Here is an 18,243-nt window from a genome sequence, read left to right on the forward strand (position 1 = left end):
ACCTTAATTAAATTGAGGGAAGACAAATCAGATGTCTTTCCCTTCCATTCTGGAAGGCTCTGGGTAAAACTGGTTCACTCCTCCCCAGCTACCAGCTCTGTGAAACATGGTGGAAGGAAACATTTGCTAACCGACTTAAAACATAAAAGATTTTATAAAACCCTAATTCTAGGAGAATGGGGGGAGGAGGTTGCTCTATTTATTTTACTAAGAAGGCCACTCAAGTGACGCTTCGCAGGATAGAGATAATCATCTTCTCCAGATTAAAAAATAGTATCTGGTTAATTGCCAATAAGTAATACAGACAATGAGTACCAGAGGAGTTCTGAGAACAAGAAGATCAAAGAGGTTTGAAGGCAACCAGAACATTTTGAATCTGCTACTACTTAGAATGCAAAACTTGTCACCCAAATTTTACCATCACAGATTCATTTTTAAAAGAAAGTATTCTGGAGAAAACTCCTTTATTCAAATTTAATTTCATAATTTTCTCTATAATACAATTAAATTGTTTCAAATTTTCTCATTTCTAAAAGAAATAATTTTCCTTGAGATAAATTCCTTTTTATTTCAATTTTTTGAATAAAGATTATCTCAATTCACATCATTGTATTTAACAGCTTTATTGAGATATAATTCACATACCATACAATTCATTCATTTAAAATGTACAAGTTAGGAGGCCGTGCTGGCTCCAGCCAGTTGTCCTGGTGCTTGAGGAGGCGAGGCCATGAGTTCAAGGCCAACCTGAGCAACATCACAAGCTCTCATTGATTAACAAAAAATAAAATATATAATTTAATGCTTTTTAGTATATTTACAGAGCTGAACAATCATCACCACAATCAACTTTAGAACAATTTTACTTCCAAAAGAAACTCCATCCCTATTAGCAGACACTCCCCTTTTCCTGAACCCCTATCCCTAAGCATCTGCTAAGTTGCTTTGTCTTTATAGATTTTTTATTCTGGACATTTTATACAAATGGAATCATACACTATATGATCCTTTGTGACTGGCGTCTTATTTAGTATGCTTTCAAGATTTATGCACGTTGTAGTATATATTAGTACTTACTCCTTCTTCTTGCCAAATATGTCATTGTATAAATATACTACATTGTGTTTATTATTAATCAGTTAATGGACTTATAGGTTCATTGCTTTCTACTTTTTGGCTATTATGAATGGTCCTGCTATGAATATTCATGTACAAGTTTTTGTGAAGGTACATTTTTGCTTATCTTCTTGGGTATATACCTAGGACTGGAGTTGTCAATTGGTTGCATTTGACCTTACCTAATTTTCTTGGCTAACACTCCTATATTATGTTTATGTAATATATATATATGGCAGAAAGACAGAGAGAGAGACAGAAAAGAGAAAGACAGAGAGGCTGTACCTATTTGCATGTCTTATCAGAAATTTTTGCATGCATAGCAGATTAAATAATCATGGAGTTGAAAAGGTGGCATTGAAGTGATTGGCTCAAAATATCCTACAAAGGAAAAACTTTCTGGAAAAAATGTCTAATCGGAGTTGAGCTGGTTTTTGTAAGAGTTGGAGAGAAGAGAGAAGATGGTGCTCTAGTAGCGGCCACAGCACAAGTAAAGGCCTAGTGATTGGGCTGGATATAGAGTACTTGGAGAATAAGTAAAAGTTAATAGAAGGTGAGGCTGGAATGATTTGTTAGAAATCACCTCATCAAGGTCTTTGAATGGCAGCCTCAAGGTTTAAAGACTACGTTTTTATAGCTTTAGGGGACATTGGAGACTGTAGTTTTGATACATCAATCACATGATCAGATCAGATGGGCATGATCACAGTGATGACTGGCAGGTGCAGGCAGGACGGACCTAAGTGAGGAGATGCTAAGCAAGCCCTCATCCTTGGGTGTCTGTTGCAGCAATTCAGGACTGGGATAAAAGTTTTGAGCATAGCCAGCTGGAAGTCAGTAGCTTAAACATTGATTTAGTGGGCAAACACCGCATTCATCACGGGGCTGGTTCCCTAAAAATCCTGTGCCTGTGTGCAGGGAACTCATCATTTCCCTATTACATAAATTGATTAGGTCATTCGGAGCTGAGATAGATGCCAGAAATTTGCTGCTAATCAAGCTAAAATAGCAAGTTGGAGGACAAGACAGGCCTTCTGCCAACTGGGCAAGGAACTGGTCCCAGAGGCAGGGAACACTGCAGCGAAGCACCCTGTCTCTGCTTGGGGAGTCTGGGCAAAGACAGCCTCTGAGAAGCCTGGCAATGCCCTTCAGTTACATCTGGAGTCTCCAGGACAACTCCTAGAATGACACTTCTCAGGGCTTTTGTCAAGAGCTGACCAGCCAAGTGGAATCCAGCCCCAGAGGTCCATGACAGGGCTGTCCTCACTGTGTGCTGAAGCTATAAGAATGGGGTTACTGGGGGAACAGGGCCTAGGGCAGCATCTGTGGAGAGTCCAGGGGAGGCAAAGCCTTGGAGAAAGAGGTGACTTGGTTTTGGCAATAACAATAGTCTGCAATAACTCAATTTTGTGTTTGTATACACCTTGTACTGTGCTCCAGAAAAGAGGTTGGTTCAGCTTTCTTGGTGGATAAGATATTCTCCCCCTCACAAAGAGACACCCTTGTGCCATTCTAAGGAGAGCCCTGCAAAACTAGCCACATGCCATCCAGCGAGGAAGCCTAGTTCTGATATGGTGGTGGTGGAGTTTCTACCCACCTCTCCATAATACAGAGGAAAGCGTACTTGGCTCCATCTATAAACTGGAGCAGCATATCTGGGAACACCGAATCTCCAAAGCCCCCTGGTTTGGGACAATCAACATCCCAAGTCAGATGCCTTTCAGCTTTGGGCAGTTTTCCTGTCCTGGAGCCCACCTCTCATTCTATGACCGGCCCTGGTTTCAAAGGTGTGAAATGCTCAGTGAGTAGTGGAGGGAACACTTTTAGTACTGTGACCCATAATTGACTGGCGCTGCTGCCACCCCTTTGGGTTGACTTTAGCCTGGAATACGTCCTATTCTGGAAGCCAGACAGCCCCGGATTAGAAATGGGTGGGGGCAGGGGCGGGAGTGGGGGTTGGGGGGAGGCAGCGGACAGGAGTCTGCATTTTGCCACGGCTGACCCACCTGGGATATCTAGGCACTGTCATCATTATTATTTTTATTTTCTGCCATCATATCATCACCAGGGTCCTTCTTCCTGCAGTCTATAGTAAGGGGGAGGACAGGGAAGGAGCTGGTTGCCCGAAGAGGATGATTTTCTGCCTATACTGAGGGTGTTGCTCGCCAGAACTTTGTGGCCCCGGCAAAGCCTGCTTGTGCCCAGCAGAGAAGCGCCCGCAGCCGCGCGGGGCATCTGCAGTCTTTTCCTGCCGCGGTGGGGCGTAGGGGGCGACCATTTCCCCGGGGCGTTCCATAGCCCCCGCGCTGGCCTCAGGGGAGCTGCTACTGGAGCTTCCCCTACACCTCCTCTATTCCACTACTCTCTACCGCAGCCAGGGTCTTATTTCCCGCCCCGGGCTAGAGAGGAGGTGAGCTGGGGTGGCGAGAGGAGCCCGGCAGTCCCCGGGCCTGGGCGCTTTCTCCTCCCGTGGCACCTTGGTCCCCCACCCGCGCTTGACTCCTCCCCCGTCTCTATTCCGCAGCGTCCCCGCCCTGTCAGCAGCCTGCTTCAGCGACCGCACCTGCCTCGGGTGGCGGGTGGGGGGTGCACACGGGAGGTAGAAGGGAAAACAGGGAGGGTTTGAGGAGCACAGCGCATCGGGGTGAGCAGCCTCGCCCTGGCCTCGGACCCTTGCGACCCTAGCTGAGCGCGCCTGCCCGCAGCTGCCGCACCGATGCGCTGTCCGCGGTGCTGACGCCGGCCACCCGCTCGGTCGGGAGGGGGAGCAAACGTCCTCGTTCCCGGGTCGCTCGGAGCCCAGGGATCGCCTCTCCCCGCTTCCCGGTTTCCAATGGAACCCGCTGCTTCCTGGAGCCGCGGTTCTATCCAGAGCAAAGGAGTTAGCGAAGGGGGAACTTAAACTTCGGACTAGAGCCCGAGAGCCCAGTGTAGAGGATTCGCGTCGCGCGGCCCCCAGCCCTGGAGACCTCGGAGCATCACCAAGTTAAGCAAAGTTTCACCGCGGCTTGAGATAAGGGAGGGACTCCGGAGGAGAAGCGCAGGGAGGGGCAAGACGAGGTTCCCCGGCGGGGTGGTAGCCAGCACCGCAGTCGGACACCTGCTCCGGTGCCCCGCATCAGTGCCACGAGAGCCACCGGGAGGCGTCGCAGCAGCCCAACTCTCCACCCCCTCCCTCCCGTCCCTACCCACCCCTCCCCAACACCCCGCCCCGGGCGCCAGTGACTCCGCCTCTCCCTGCCGGGCGGCTCTTCGGCTAGAGCTGAGAAAGGAGCGCTTCCCCGGACTCCGCTCGGCTCCGAGGCTCCGAAGCCGACGCCGCCTGCTCACCTCCGGGGGCGGGAGCAGGACTGCCCGCGCAGCCCGCACATAGGAGCCGCCGAGCCCGAACGACTCATGGGACGCCCCCAGGGGCTCTCTCCGTGCCTGGCTGCAGTATCCCGGTCCTAGGCGCCCGGGCTCCACGGCCCACCCCGCCCGCAGCCCGCGGCCTGTCTGGAGAGGAGTATGAGGCCCGGGGCCCCGCGAACGCCGGCCACGGGGCGGCAGGGGCCTAGCTGCGGAGCCCCGCGCCCGAGGGCGGCGGGTAAGGAGCCGCGGGAGCCTGCGAGGCGTCGGGGCGCGGAGAGAAGCGCCCCTGCTCGGGCACCCGCTGGGCCGCGGGACTCGCGTGTGGCCTGAGCGCTCGGGAGGAGGCGGAGGCGCCCCTCCGTCCGGGCTCTGGGAAGGCGGCGAGGGGCTCCGCGGCGGCCCCGGACCCCTGGCCACCATCCTCACGCTCCTGCTCCCGCCGGGGGGATGTCGCGGCCCGGGCCCCGAGCGCCGCCTCGGCCCCGGGGCTGAGCTCCGGACCATGTCCTCCCGCAGCCCCCGGCCCCCGCCCCGCCGTAGCCGCCGCCGCCTGCCGCGCCCCTCCTGCTGCTGCTGCTGCTGCCGCCGCTCGCACCTCAACGAGGACACCGGCCGCTTCGTGCTGCTGGCGGCGCTCATCGGCCTCTACCTGGTGGCGGGTGCTACAGTCTTCTCAGCTCTCGAGAGCCCCGGCGAGGCGGAGGCGCGGGCGCGCTGGGGCGCCACGCTGCGCAACTTCAGCGCTGCGCACGGCGTGGCCGAGCCGGAGCTGCGCGCCTTTCTCCGGCACTACGAGGCCGCGCTGGCCGCCGGCGTCCGCGCCGACGCGCTGCGCCCGCGCTGGGACTTCCCGGGCGCCTTCTACTTCGTGGGCACCGTGGTGTCAACCATAGGTGAGCGGCGCGCCCCCCGCGCGTCTTTCCTCTCGGTGCCTTTCACCTGCCGCCCTTTCCGCTGCTCGGCCGCTCAGTCCGCGTCCTTCGGCTCGCCCTTCCCTTGTAGTGTCCCTTTGCCTACTTTTGTCTCGCCCTCTTTTCTCCGCCCGCCCCCGCCCTCTCTCTTTCCCCGCTTTCGGTGCGGGAGAAAAGCCCACCTCTGGCGCTCACCCGCCTGGCAGTGTGGCTGAATGGAGAGAGCCCGGACCGCCTGCGCTCCGACACTGTCAGGCTCCGTGACCTGACCTCTGTGAGCCTCCGTTTTCTCCTCTAAAAATACCTGCCAAGGGCTACGGGTTCTTTTTTATTTTCCATCCACAACCCCTGGGCCTCAGTTTCCTCCCCAGGATTATCTCAAAAGCCCCTTCTCCCTCCACCCTCAGTGCTTTTATTTCTTTTCATAGTCTCTCCCTCTTTCTTCTTTTACCCTATGTTTCCCCCCTCCAGTGGCCTCTAACTCCTTTACCCTGGAGAGCGGGGACCACTTGCCCCAGAATCACTTTCCCTAGATCTCCTTCCCACCTGCTACTCCTATAATCTATACCGCCCCCCCCCCACGCACCCCCTAAAGTAAAGCCCGTTAGCCTGAAGCCAGGACTTCAGCTGCTGCTGTTCTGCCTCCCTTCCTTCTGCTCTCCCCCAACTCCCAGCCTCTTCTCCAATTTCTTGACCTTTTCCTTGATCCCTTGCCACTTTTTCCAACCATTAATGGTAGCAAAGGGTAGCTGGGAGCAGGGATAGTTCCCCTATTCTTTCCATCATCTCTTCTCCCTTTTTTGGGATATAAACAGTTCATGTTTTCTCAACCTTATAAGAATGCTGTGTAAATAGTCCTTCAAGCCCCCACCCCTCTCTCTGTGGCCAGATTGCTGCCTCTGAGCTGCTGTGGAGAAATTCTGGAGCCACCATTGCTCTCCATCCACCCCTTCCTTCCTCTTTTTTTCCTCTCCTCTCACTCACTTTCCCCATCCCCCACTTTCCCTGGGCCCTGGGTGTCATGTGAAACAAAGCTCCCACCCTCAGTTACTCACCTGTATGGAATGCAGCAGAAATAGAGGCTTATTACCTTGACAAAGCTGTGTGTGTCCCCCACTCCTGCTTTGAAGCCCAAGATGGAAGAAGGCACTTGGCTGGTCACACCTCTAGTCACCCCAAGGCACTGTCTCCTGCTGTGCAGTTTTGGAGGAGGGGGCTGGATTTGCTGGGCTGAGAAGTGAGGGATTTCAAAGACACACCTTCTGGAGTGGTTTAGTATGCCAGTTCATAGACAGAAGCATGGACTGTAACTGACCAGGGTAAGCCATGGCAGATGGCTGCTTGGAGGCAGGGAGAGAGGCTGCCTCCATGTGCAGCATATGAGCAGCTAGAGATGTCTAAGTGTATATGTATAGTCTATGAAAGCACTTCCTTGCCTTCAATGATTTTTCATGTGTCATGCTTGATCTGATTATTTTAAATAGAAAAGGCAAATATGGCCCAAGTCCAAAGCACACACAAATTGGATAAAAATACTCTTTAAAAAGCTATATCATGTTGTTATGGTGATAGAAGACATAAAATGACCCCCTCAAAAAAAATCCCCTTTTAAGAGCTGCATCAAGTTGCTATAGCAACTAGAGTTTTTTCTTTCTTTCTTTTTTTTTTTTTTAAGTGCTTTAAAAGTACTAAGGATGCTTAGTCCTGGAGGATGACATCATGCATCCATAGCTCATTGTTGACTTACGCTCTTCGTTTTGTAAACACGGCCTTTCCCTTTCTTCTACCTAGAGGCACCTATGCACATACTGGGTGGTCACAGCATTTTTTTTTCCAGTGACATGTTCCGGCTTCCTAATGGAACCCACAGGCTAAAGGGGAAGCTGTTGCCAGTGTCCCTTTCGTTTTTGGGCCATGAGTCCATCCAAATAAGGCCCCATTCCAATGACCTGTGGTCTCTGATGAGCTCCATCAATCTGTCGTTTGGGGCCTCTTAGGAGGCACTGATTCTGAGCCCAGCCACAGCTTCTAAAGCTTCTCTTTCAGCAGTTTGCACAAAATCAAGTCAGTGTGTTGGGAAATTGTTCCATGCCCCAGCCTTTAGTCTACTGGCAGGATTGGCTGTTCTTCAGTCAAGTGGAAGGGAACTATATTCTCTTTCTTGATTTGTGTTTGCAGATGTAGGCAAGCAATGTAGGAGGGCTACACTGAAGCAAGTGGTTATGTTTCGAGTGACCCAGCATGTTGCTTCCAAAATCTGCAGGGAAACATTCAAACCAGCACGTATACAGCTCAGGATTGAACTAGCCCTCTGTGAGAATGCCAAGACAGCCACACAGGTAGCAGGGTCTCTGCTGGTTATCACCCTGCTGGGGTCAGTGGTTCAAATTGGTCACTTCCATCAGACAGATAAGTTCTGCTGAATCTCCAAGTAGAGTAATTGGCATTTCAGCTTTCTCTTTGCAAAATGCACTTGGCTAAGATTTAAGTAAAGATCTCCACAGGTCAGTTTCTCTTCTGCTTACATAGTTCCTTTCTCTTAAATGGCCTGAATCTTCAGAGACAATTATTATTATTATTATCATTGATGCTTTTATGGGTTCAACAGATCAGGGAGCCAAAGCTCAGTCCACAATGGGCAGTCAGGATTCTTAATCTGCCTCTTTATCCAATGAAGAGGAAAATTAGCACATACTCAGTTTTATTTGATGAGTGGGTATCACAGTGTATATGGTTCACACAGTGCTATGGAATTCAAGGGAACAAAATGATTTGGTTCAGCTATGTATACTGCCTAATCAAAAGGGTGTGTGTGTGTGTGTGTGTGTGTGTGTGTTGTGTAGACCCAGCTATATTCATCTAGACTTTAGTGTAGAAAATCTTCCCTTCCATTCATTCCATAACATGATTGTGTGTATCAGGCTGTATTTTGAAAGGTTAAAGCTTATTCTACGTGGCAAAGATTAAGGCATATTCCAACATGGGCAGCTGAATCGCAGCATTTATGAGCAACATATCTTCGCCATCCTCACTGAAGAGGATTAGAACAAGAAAGGGACCTTTGGCCCAATCTCATTTGGCAACAGGTTTAGGGGACTTGTCAATGGTCACACAGTTAATGAAGGGTTCAGCTAGGTCCAGAAACTAAGTTGTGCAATATCCACCAATTTCATGCATATAATTGGTGGGAACATTCTTGTTTGAAACTAAGGTATTTAATAAAGGTATGTGTCTGTCTGTCTGAGTGAGAAAAAGAGAGAGAGAGAGGTGTGTGTGTGTGTGTGTGTGTGTGTGTGTGAGAGAGAGAGAGAGAGAGAGAGAGAGAGACCAACCAGGCCAGGTACTGGTCTGCTGGTCTATTGGTCAGGTCATCAACTGATTAACTCCAGAGAAAACTTGAAGGATCAGATAGATCTTATAGGTCAGACAAGTTAGAAGCATCTGGCAGGTCTTAGCTAGTTAGGCAAGAGCCAGTGTAAAGGGCAGAGATGAGGCACGAACAAGTAAAAGAACTTCTGGCAAACTGGGATCTAAGGACAGAAGTCACTTGCTTTCTGCCCTTTTTTTGCACCAGTGTGTGTATGTGTGCACATGTGTGTGTGCATGAAGGCACACACACTCTTGAGAGCACATGTTTATAGAGGAGGGGAAGAAGGGGCAGGAATGGGCTTTCACCTGGTCAAAGATATAATGAAAGGTTCAGGTATGGCTGTGTGTACTCAAGGTTACATGGAACGCTATGATGATGTAGAATGTTTATCCTGACATTTGGTTTGAACAGGGTCCTGTATCCACAGCTGGGCAGTTTGCTATCGTGTAGATACACGTGTGTCTACACAGTGCAGTACCAGTGGAAAATTTTCAGCAGTGTGATTATTCAGCAGTCGTTTAGGCTGTGTAGAAAGTTAATCTGAATAACTCAAGCAAAATAAAAATCCACTTTGTAGTCCAAATTATTCATACTGATTGCTTATACTGAACTGAAATCCTGGGTAATTATTATTTCTCCAATTTATGCTATGTGACATATTCCCTAGGGGTTGAAATCAAGTTCGTTTTAATGTGAATGTATTCATATATTCATTCCCCCAATTAACAAACATCTAAGACAACCATCACTCATCTATGCATGTGTGGCCTTGGCCTTGTCGTCTACACGTCCTGTGATTCTAAGAACTCCTAAAGACAGAGATAGTGTCTGTGTTCTTTTAGCATGAAACAATATTCTTGAAGGCAATATTCCAGCTCAGAGATATTCCAAACAATCCAAAGAAAATTAACTCATCACCTCACATCCTAAAGGATGTTTGTCAGTTAACTTTGAAAAGATTAAATGGAAACTCTCCACTGGGGTTTTAATTATGCATCTGCTGTCAAATTTACACATAGGAAAGAACATATTTTAAAATCTTTCTCAAATGGCAGCTTGATATAAACAGAAATATTTTTGCTTCCTTTTATTAGGTTTTCTGGCAGGGTTTTTTAGCTATAAAGCTAAAATCATGCCGCTGTAGATGGGATGGTGTAGGTATGAGAGTTGTCACTTTTGGCACTGCATAATTTAGCTTGCTACTTTCAGAATTAGGCACACTTAATTATTCAGCCACGAGATTAGTAACAAGTCCTAACTTTTTCCCTCTTTTTCAACATGGGTTTTTTAAAACTGTTTTTGCTACAAAGGAAACTAAGACATTATAAACCCAAAAATGTCACTACCACATTTACATTCAACTTTCTTCTAACATGTATGTAATCCAGCTGGAGATAGTTTTGATATCTGGAATAAAATACATTATCCAGAAGGAGAGGCGCCCCCTTCCTTGCATATTTCTCTCATCAACTTTTTTTTTTTTTTCTAACAGACATGGTCTTGCTCCATTGCCCAGGCTGGAGTACAGTGGAGCGAACACAGCTTACCACAGCCTCAACCTCCTGGGCACAAGGAATCTTTCCACCTCAGCCTCCCAAGTAGCTGGGACCACAGGCACACATCACCACATCTGGCTAATTTTTTTTTTTTTGGGGGGGTAGAGACAGCCTTGCTACATTCCCCAGGCTGGTGTCAAACTCCCAGCTCAAGCAATCCTCATACTCCAGTCTTAGAAAGTGCTGGGATTACAGCCAGGAGCCAACGTGCCCAGTCTCATCAACTATTTTTTATTGAAAGATAATGCAATGGCAGCTTTGAAGGACATTTAGGAAGAAAATATCTCATTAAATTTGAAACTCTGGGTAGAGAGCAGGAAATGTATTACCAATTCACTGCTCCTTCCTCAGCACCCAACATCAGACTCAGGCCATAGCAAACAATTATTTATTAAATGAATGGGAGAACAAGTAATTCATGATACCACTGCGCTAACACAACTCCTCATGTGTGTAGGTTCCCCTACAGTTCCTTGTTATGCCTTTTGTAGGAAAAAGAAAGGAAACTAACTGGTGTGTACTAAGCTGCTTCTGTTTTGTTACATTGTATTACCGATATTGTTTCTGTGTTTTCACAGCCTTCACATGCAGATTTTAGTTGGTGCATAATATTCCATATAGTTAATGTTCTGTAATTCACTACCTCTATTGCTGGATAGCTGGGTGTGTCCCAGTTTGGGGCTATTTTGAGTAATGCCACAGTGATTATCTTTATGCAAGATGGCGTTTTCTTTCTGCGATATCTCCTTGGGATGACTTCCAGGTGGTAAAATTGCTGAGTCAATGGGTACTGCTGTCTTCATGGTGCTTGTGGCCAGCCCCTTTGGAGCGAGAGACTGTCTGGTATCTGAGCCTATGCCTCTACAAAGCCTAGCAGCGGCTGGACAATTATCCAGCTAATTGCTCCATGGAAAAGGGCCACACATTTACTTGGTTTTCCCCAGGATTGCACTTAGTTCCAGGAGCTGAGCTGCCTCCTGAACAAGGCTATGGCCTTAGCATCTTCAGCCTCCCTTGTTTTAATGAGAGCAGCTTCCTTTGGGAAGTTCTGGGTGAGTGGAGAAAGGTAAGAAGAAAAAAAAGGTGGGGGCACTGCCAGGCCAACAAAGACTGAGACAAGAAAGGTACCTGGACTCTCCTGCTGTCCTGCGGGCTCCCAGAAATGGTCTGCCACCATTCCTGGGCCAAGCCAGCTGAGAGAGAACATATTTCCACTCAGTCTTGGCTATGCCCTAGGGCCCCAGCCTTGAGCAGCTCAGAATTGTGCCTAAAGGACCAAAGATAACACTCCTAGAGTTTTCTAGCTGGAAGCACCAGAGATCCTTCAGAACTTTCCCCAGGCATGTAAACCGTTTTGTCAACAAAAGCCAACAATTAGCCCATTATAGAAAACAGGAGCAGAGCTGCTGTAATTGGGGGTGGGGGCTGGAGCCAGCACCAGTGGGCCTTTCCTTGGATGTCACCCACTCTCTGAAGTCTTCTCTGAGGAACCCTAGAGCATCTCCAAGACCAGTCTGAAGAGGGTGAATTTAACCTCATTTCTCATTTTACACAAGGCTCAGAGAGGAGGAGAGGTTGTCCAAGTTACCCAGCAAGTCAGAGGGGCATTCACTGAGAGCTTGAGCTCTCATCCTCCCTGGAAGAGTTACATCAGTATTGCCAAAGGTAGGTGTATCTCTCCAACTCTGTCCCACACGCTTTCTTACACACATAATTCTCACACTCACAAACAGCATGCACGAACCCACACACACTGCTCATCTGGAGAGATAAGTAGAGAATCCAGCACAGTTTTGAGAGGGCACCGAGGCTTCCCGGTAGGGGTGAGTGTTGCACTGCACACAGTGTGGGAGGAGCTGGAGAGGAGGGTGGGCATCTGAGGAGCAGAAGGCAGGCTGAGTGTCTTGTGGGGGTAGTCGAGGCCTTTGGGTAAAAACTCTTGCTTGATCGGGAGATGGTGGTGTAAGTGTTCAGTAAGTGTCCCCATCCCAGACACCTGGAGTGGCACTCCCTTGCCTTGCTTGTCTGCCTCAGATCCAGAGGATCTCAGAGATAATAAAAGCCCATTGGTCTATTCCTGTGGTCACCCCAGCTCTGGAGTCCTGCCCAAGCTTTCTGGCCCTTTCATTTTTTTCTGTCCAGTTCCACTGACTTTCCAGGGTCTAGAGCTCTTCGTGGGGCCACCAGCCAGCAACCCAGAATGTGTGTGGAGCCCGAGGTGGTTGCTCTGGGCAGAGTCCACCCTCTCATCCTCACCCAAGGCAGTAGCAGAGTTTCTGAACAGGGAGAGTTGGTGGGGAACCAGGGAGGGGCTTGAATCTGCAGGAAGATGGGCACTTTCCAGGAGGTTGGGGAGGTGCTGGTAGAGAATGGAGAAGGGTACTGAAGCCTCTTGATCCTCACCCCAAGCCAACTCTTGGCTGCCACCACTGTTGTGAGGCTCTGGCCCCCGGAAGTTCTACCCTAGCCACCTACCAGGGGAATCTAGGTCCCTTCTCCAAGTGGCCAGTGGCTGTGGTGGAGAATGCTCTGGACTCTGTGAGTGTTGCCCCCACCCTGCACTTGACCAACCCTCAACTCAGGGCTGAGTTCCTGGCTTACTACTAGGTCCATGGTAACTGGTGTGCCTGGGCCTTAGAAAAATGGAGCTCTGGGGTTTCTCCTCTGTCTGATTCCTCCAGATCCCAGAGGATCTCATTCTGAGGTGACCTCACAGTGAAGCATCCAGAATCTTGTAAATGCAGATTTTACAGTATTCAAACACAGTGTCTTTATACTCACAGCAACAGGTGTTACAGACCAGGAAGGTAGGATAGCATGCAAACTGTTAAGGTGCCTGCGAATCACCTGGGACTCTGCTTACCGTGCAGTTTCTGTTCAGTAAGTAGGTCTGGGGTGGGACCTGAGAGCCTGCACTCCTCATGAGCTCCTGGCAATGTCCATGCTGATGCACTTGGAGTCTTTAGGGTAGAGAGAACAGCGGTGAGTTAGGCACTAGGAGTCTAGACCTGGCTCTACCACTAACTGGCTGCGTGGCTTTAGGCAGGACATACCACCATTCAGTGCTTCAGTTCCTCCCTTACTAAAAGAATGGAATGTCCAAGATCCTTTGAGCCCCTTCTAGCTAAGATGCTCTTATACCTGGGAGGACTGTTGGCTCATATCCTTCCAGTATAGTTAAGTGTAGACTCTAAACACACCAGCACTGCAGACACCCTGCTTGCCTGGATTCATGTCCTAATTCTGTCATATTCAAACTATGTGCTCTCGGTGAGTAGATGTACTTCTCCTTGCCTCAGTTTCTGCCTCTCTAAAGTGAAGACCATGATGGTTCTTACCCCATGGGGTTACTTTAAAGACTAAAGGCTCTAACCCACGGGTGCAGTCCCTGGTAACCCTGAGTAGCATCAGCTGCCCAGATCTCGGCAACCCTGTTGGCAAGCCCTGCCCTGCCTTTCTGTGCAGGAGGGAGACCAAGGCACGTTTCCTTCCCTGTAGCTTACCCAGCCACACCACCCTGTGCACGGTCCAGCCAGTCCTCTGGGCCTCAGCCCCCTGCAGTGTGGCATCTGCTGCCCTCTGGTTGGCCACTGCCTCTTGGGTGCGTTGTGTCCTATGCTGTTACATAACCAACCTGGAAGGGTACTTTTCAAAATGCATTTTATTTGGGTCCTCAACTGGGATATCTTAATCATCCCTTGTAGATGCAGTGCTCTTTAATTATTGTCAAGGACATAATTGGTGGATAACTGAATGAATGATTCAGTGGTGAGTCAGACCAATGTCATCCAGTGCTTCTCTGCCCCCCACACCCAGAGTGGAGCCCTGGGCAGCCACACCCCTGCCCACCCTCCTTGTTTCTTGGGTGTGCTGGGGCCTCTTGGCAGTGCTTAGCCTGAGAGGGAGGTCATGGAGCTGAAGAGTAGCAGGGAAGCTGGATGCTGGCTGAGGCCAGGCCCTGCCACACTCTGGCCCTGCCATCAGAGGTGGGTCCGGTGTCATGGCTGCTGAGTGGAGGTTACTAAAGGAAGGCACTGAAGCAAACAGCCCCATGTGTGGGCAGTAGGCTGCTGCCCCCTGCACTCTGGGGCTACCATAGCTCCCTGGTAGGTGGAGAAAGCACCAGGACCCCCTTCCCAGGCAGAGACTTCCTGGGGCAGAACAGGATCTAGGGCGGGGGAGGCCACAGAGCCTGCCAGCATCTCCCCTCTCCAAAGACTTCATCATGCCACCAGCCAGTGCCTAGCCAGGACTGAGAGGGATAACTGAGGCATTGTTGGTCTCCCTGGTTGACTCACCTCCCTGCCGTGTCATGTTTGCCAGTTCACTGTGTTTTTATCAAGCGCCCAAAAATCCTAGGACAGCAAAGAAGATGATATCGCATTTCATAGATGACAAGACAGGCTCAGAGAGGTTAAGCAACTTTCTTGGCATCACACAGCAAGTCAATCAGTGGCAGAACAGAAGAGCCAAGGCTCCTGACTGCTCAAGATCTTCTCTGCTGTCTCTGAATTGTGCAGTTCCACAGAGGGAGAAGAACCACAGCCCAGTCTGGGGGCTTCAGGGTTGTATGGGTGGAGGAGGAGGATGAGGAAACATCAGCAAGAGCTGAAGCACAGTTTGGGGACGCTGGGATTTGGCTGTGCTGTGACTCCTGGCAGTGTCAGTGGCTACACTGAAGCAAGGGCTGCCTGCTTCCCATCCTTCGCCACCTAGTACCTCTCTGTGAAGGAGGCTGTCAACCAGATCTGAGAGGATAGAGCATGTGGTTCCTACAGGGCTCACTAGAACTCTGGGAACTTGTTGAAGAGGACCACGCTCCCGCCCAGACCTGAGAACCCTCAGCCTTGCTCTGGAAATAGCTGCAGTGGGCATGGACAGGTGGGACAGAAAACCAAAAAAAACCAGGCGGGCCTCCCTTAAGCACACCAGCAAGGAAAGCCTGGGGACATGGCCAGCTCAGGACTCACCTCCTGAAGGCTGGTTGGCTTGAGGGAGGCTCTGCCTAAGGTCATGTCCTGGGAACAGACCCTGCGCAGACCTTGCACCGAGCACCTGCCAGTGTTACCCTCCTCTCTAGCCATCTTTAACTTCTGTTCCTGTCATCTCGCACTTTAAGCCTCTAGGCTGTTGCATATGCTGTTCCTTCCTCCCTACTTTCTACCAGGTGAAATCGGTCTTCAAGATCCAACTCAAAAGGTGTCACTAGAGAGGGGACCTACTGTGAAGTCCCTCTTAGTGCCCTCAGACCTGTGGCAATTATTTGTTTCTATGCCAGCTTCCCCAGCTGTGAAGTAAGCCATTGTTGATGGGATAAGATGTATCTAAAGCTGGCCCAGAACCCAGCACATAGTAGGTATGCAGAAAACTTAGTTTCTTCTTTCTCCGTGTCAGAAGCTACATCTTAGTAGTGCTTGTCACTGTTACAATTAATAACATGATAATAACCATGATGTAGAAGCTATGCACTGAATGACTACTTTGAAGTAGAGCAAAGAGGTAATTTCTGTCAATCATGGAGCATAATACTTGGCACAAAGTAGGTGATTAATCAACATATGTTGAGTGGATGGAATGAATGAGTAACTGAAAACCTTGGACTGCTGGAAATTCACAACAAAAAATAAAAACTGAACAAGCTGGGCCCAGGCCAGGTTCCCAGAACCTCTCAGGGCCTCCCTGCTGGTCTCCCCGCCCCTGCAGCTAGAGGGGCTAGTTGTGCATGAGCCTCTCTGCTGCGCCATTGCTTTAATGCTCTCTCAGTGGCTGGCAGGTGCACAGCAGGGCAGCCAGCTCATTCTGGAGCTCCCCTCCCTGGCAGTGCTGTTTCTGTGGCTCTCTTCTCTGAGTCAGCTGGGTCCTTGTCCTGACCCTGCCCTGGACTGAAACCAAACTAGATGATTGTAAGCCTCAGGCCTTGTTACCCCCAGAAAGCAGTAGGAAAAGTTCAGTCCTGAACTAAGAGGCCTTCTGGTCCTAGTTTTCCCACTGACTCGGATTTCCCATCTGGCCCTGGCTGCATCTCTTAGCCATAAGGAGGCCCTGCTGAATTCTACCTCTCTGTCCAGTAGTTCCACCTTTTCTCTTCACCTGCCCATGACACATTCCTTAGAAACTGGATGTTGCTTCACAAATTTGACGGAAGTTTAATCAGTAATGAAATGCAATTCCACAAACCAGGAAAAGCCACCCCCACCCACACGGCCCAGCACCATCACAATGCCTCCAAAAATACTTGGGGAAGCTTTTATTGGAATCAGTTGTCCCAGCTTTCTGGAAAGTTTCAGTTGAGATAAACGCAAACTCCGAATCGCACTCCGCGTGACTCCTCTCTAATCCTTTCCAAATGGCCATGATCTCCTTCCCTGCTGCCAAGTGTTCTGAATTCGGAGCGCCTCGTGTGAGCCTGTTTAGCTGCTAACACCAGGACCTGCTAGGAATTCTGCAGGGACAGCCCAGGTGCGAGAGGGAAAGGTAGACAGGGGCCTTGGCCTGTGTGAGTGTGTTGGCATTTCCTGGCAGTGCATTTTGGAGGCCTTGCAGCTTTGGATTGTTGTGTTCTCTTCTAAAATGGAAGGTCTGGAAAGAAAGCTGAGATCGCATGGAAGCTAATTCTGAAGGTCTGGCAGCCCCTGTGGCAGGCAGGGAAGAGGTCCTTGCCTGTGTCAGTGCAGAAGTGGGACTGCAGGGCCTGCCCCTGCCAGCTCCCTCTTTGTCACTCCCCACACTTCCTGCTGGTTTGGCATGGAATCACTTGTGTGACTGTGTGCTTAGCATCTGCTTCTCTTGCCAGATTCTGGGTTCCTGGAAGATGAGAACCCTGTCTCCTCTGTTCCCCTCCATGTCTCCATTGCCTGGCACAGGACATGGTGCATGGGAGGGGCTACAGAAATATTTTAGGAATCAGTGTAAATTTGAATGAATGGCTGTTTCCAAGATTCCCAACTCTACCTAGGCACCTGTTTTTTGAAAAAGTAAAATATGATCAGATGATGACCTGCTTTGTAAAAGAAAGCTTCGCTTCTCAAAGGGATTCATTCCAAAGCCACATATCCCATTATATTGTAACCAGTGTTCCTGACACTGGTTACAAGTTACACCTCTTAACTTGTAACCAGTGTCAGGAACCAGCAGCTGCATGAAGGCCACCTTACTGCCATGTCCACCTTCACACAATCCCCAAATCCCTCAGGCAGCTCGGTCCCTAACATCAAATTAGTGATCAATATGCATGGCCCAGATGGCAATTCAGAAGCGTGTATAACAAGAGCTGAAGTGGGTCGTACCCCTGTACTGATTGGAGTTGTTCAGGCCTCCTGGCGCAGTCAAGCTGAGATTGGGTTGTATGCCTAACATACGGAAATTGCCTTACAAAGCTCCTTGATGTGCATTGTTCAGCCAGGCAGGTATGCATTATTCATGTATCCATTTTAAGAATTAAGAAATCTGCATTGCCAAGTGACAATTTGCCGTACAATGTAGTGGTTAGGGAAAGAGTGCTGGGGGCCCTGTCTTTTGTTTGAATTTTAGCTAGTCTTGGTCTGTTTTCTGCTGCTGTAACAGAACATCACAGACTGGGTAATTTAACAAAAAATAACAACAAAAAAACAGGTTTATTTAGCTCACGGTTCTGGAGGCTGGGAAGTTTATGATAGAGGACTCCAGCATCTGGCAAGAGTCATCCCACATGGAAGGCATCACATGCTGAGCAAGTGTGGGACAGAATCAGCCCAAACTCATCCTTTTATCAGGGGCCCACTTCTACAATAACCAACCCACTCCAGTGATGATGAGATTAATCCATTCATGAGAACAGAGCCACATGACCCAATGGCCTCTTAAAGTTCTCACCTCTTAATAGTCTTACAATAGCCATTGAATTTCAACATGAGTTTTGGAGGAGACATCCAAACCATAGCAAGCTCTGTCATTGGGGTTG

At 49.4% G+C, this 18,243-nt stretch overlaps 1 protein-coding gene and 1 long non-coding RNA gene across 2 annotated transcripts in view; one reads left to right on the forward strand and one right to left on the reverse strand.

The window, feature by feature from the left end:
• The window catches only part of LOC118147332 (uncharacterized), a 30,186-nt gene extending 25,020 nt beyond the window's left edge, over positions 1 to 5,166 (reverse strand). Inside the window, exon 1 of the long non-coding RNA XR_004733619.3 lies at positions 5,063 to 5,166. This is a non-coding gene — a long non-coding RNA (uncharacterized LOC118147332). The remainder of the gene's footprint in view (positions 1 to 5,062) is intronic.
• The window catches only part of KCNK12 (potassium two pore domain channel subfamily K member 12), a 57,375-nt gene continuing 43,477 nt past the window's right edge, over positions 4,346 to 18,243 (forward strand). The window contains exon 1 of the mRNA XM_035272618.3: positions 4,346 to 5,360. Within this exon, the coding sequence (XP_035128509.1) occupies positions 4,970 to 5,360 (391 nt within the window). The 5' untranslated portion in view covers positions 4,346 to 4,969. The remainder of the gene's footprint in view (positions 5,361 to 18,243) is intronic.

Source organism: Callithrix jacchus, chromosome 14 (genome assembly GCF_049354715.1).
Source record: "Callithrix jacchus isolate 240 chromosome 14, calJac240_pri, whole genome shotgun sequence".
NCBI lineage: Eukaryota > Metazoa > Chordata > Mammalia > Primates > Cebidae > Callithrix > Callithrix jacchus.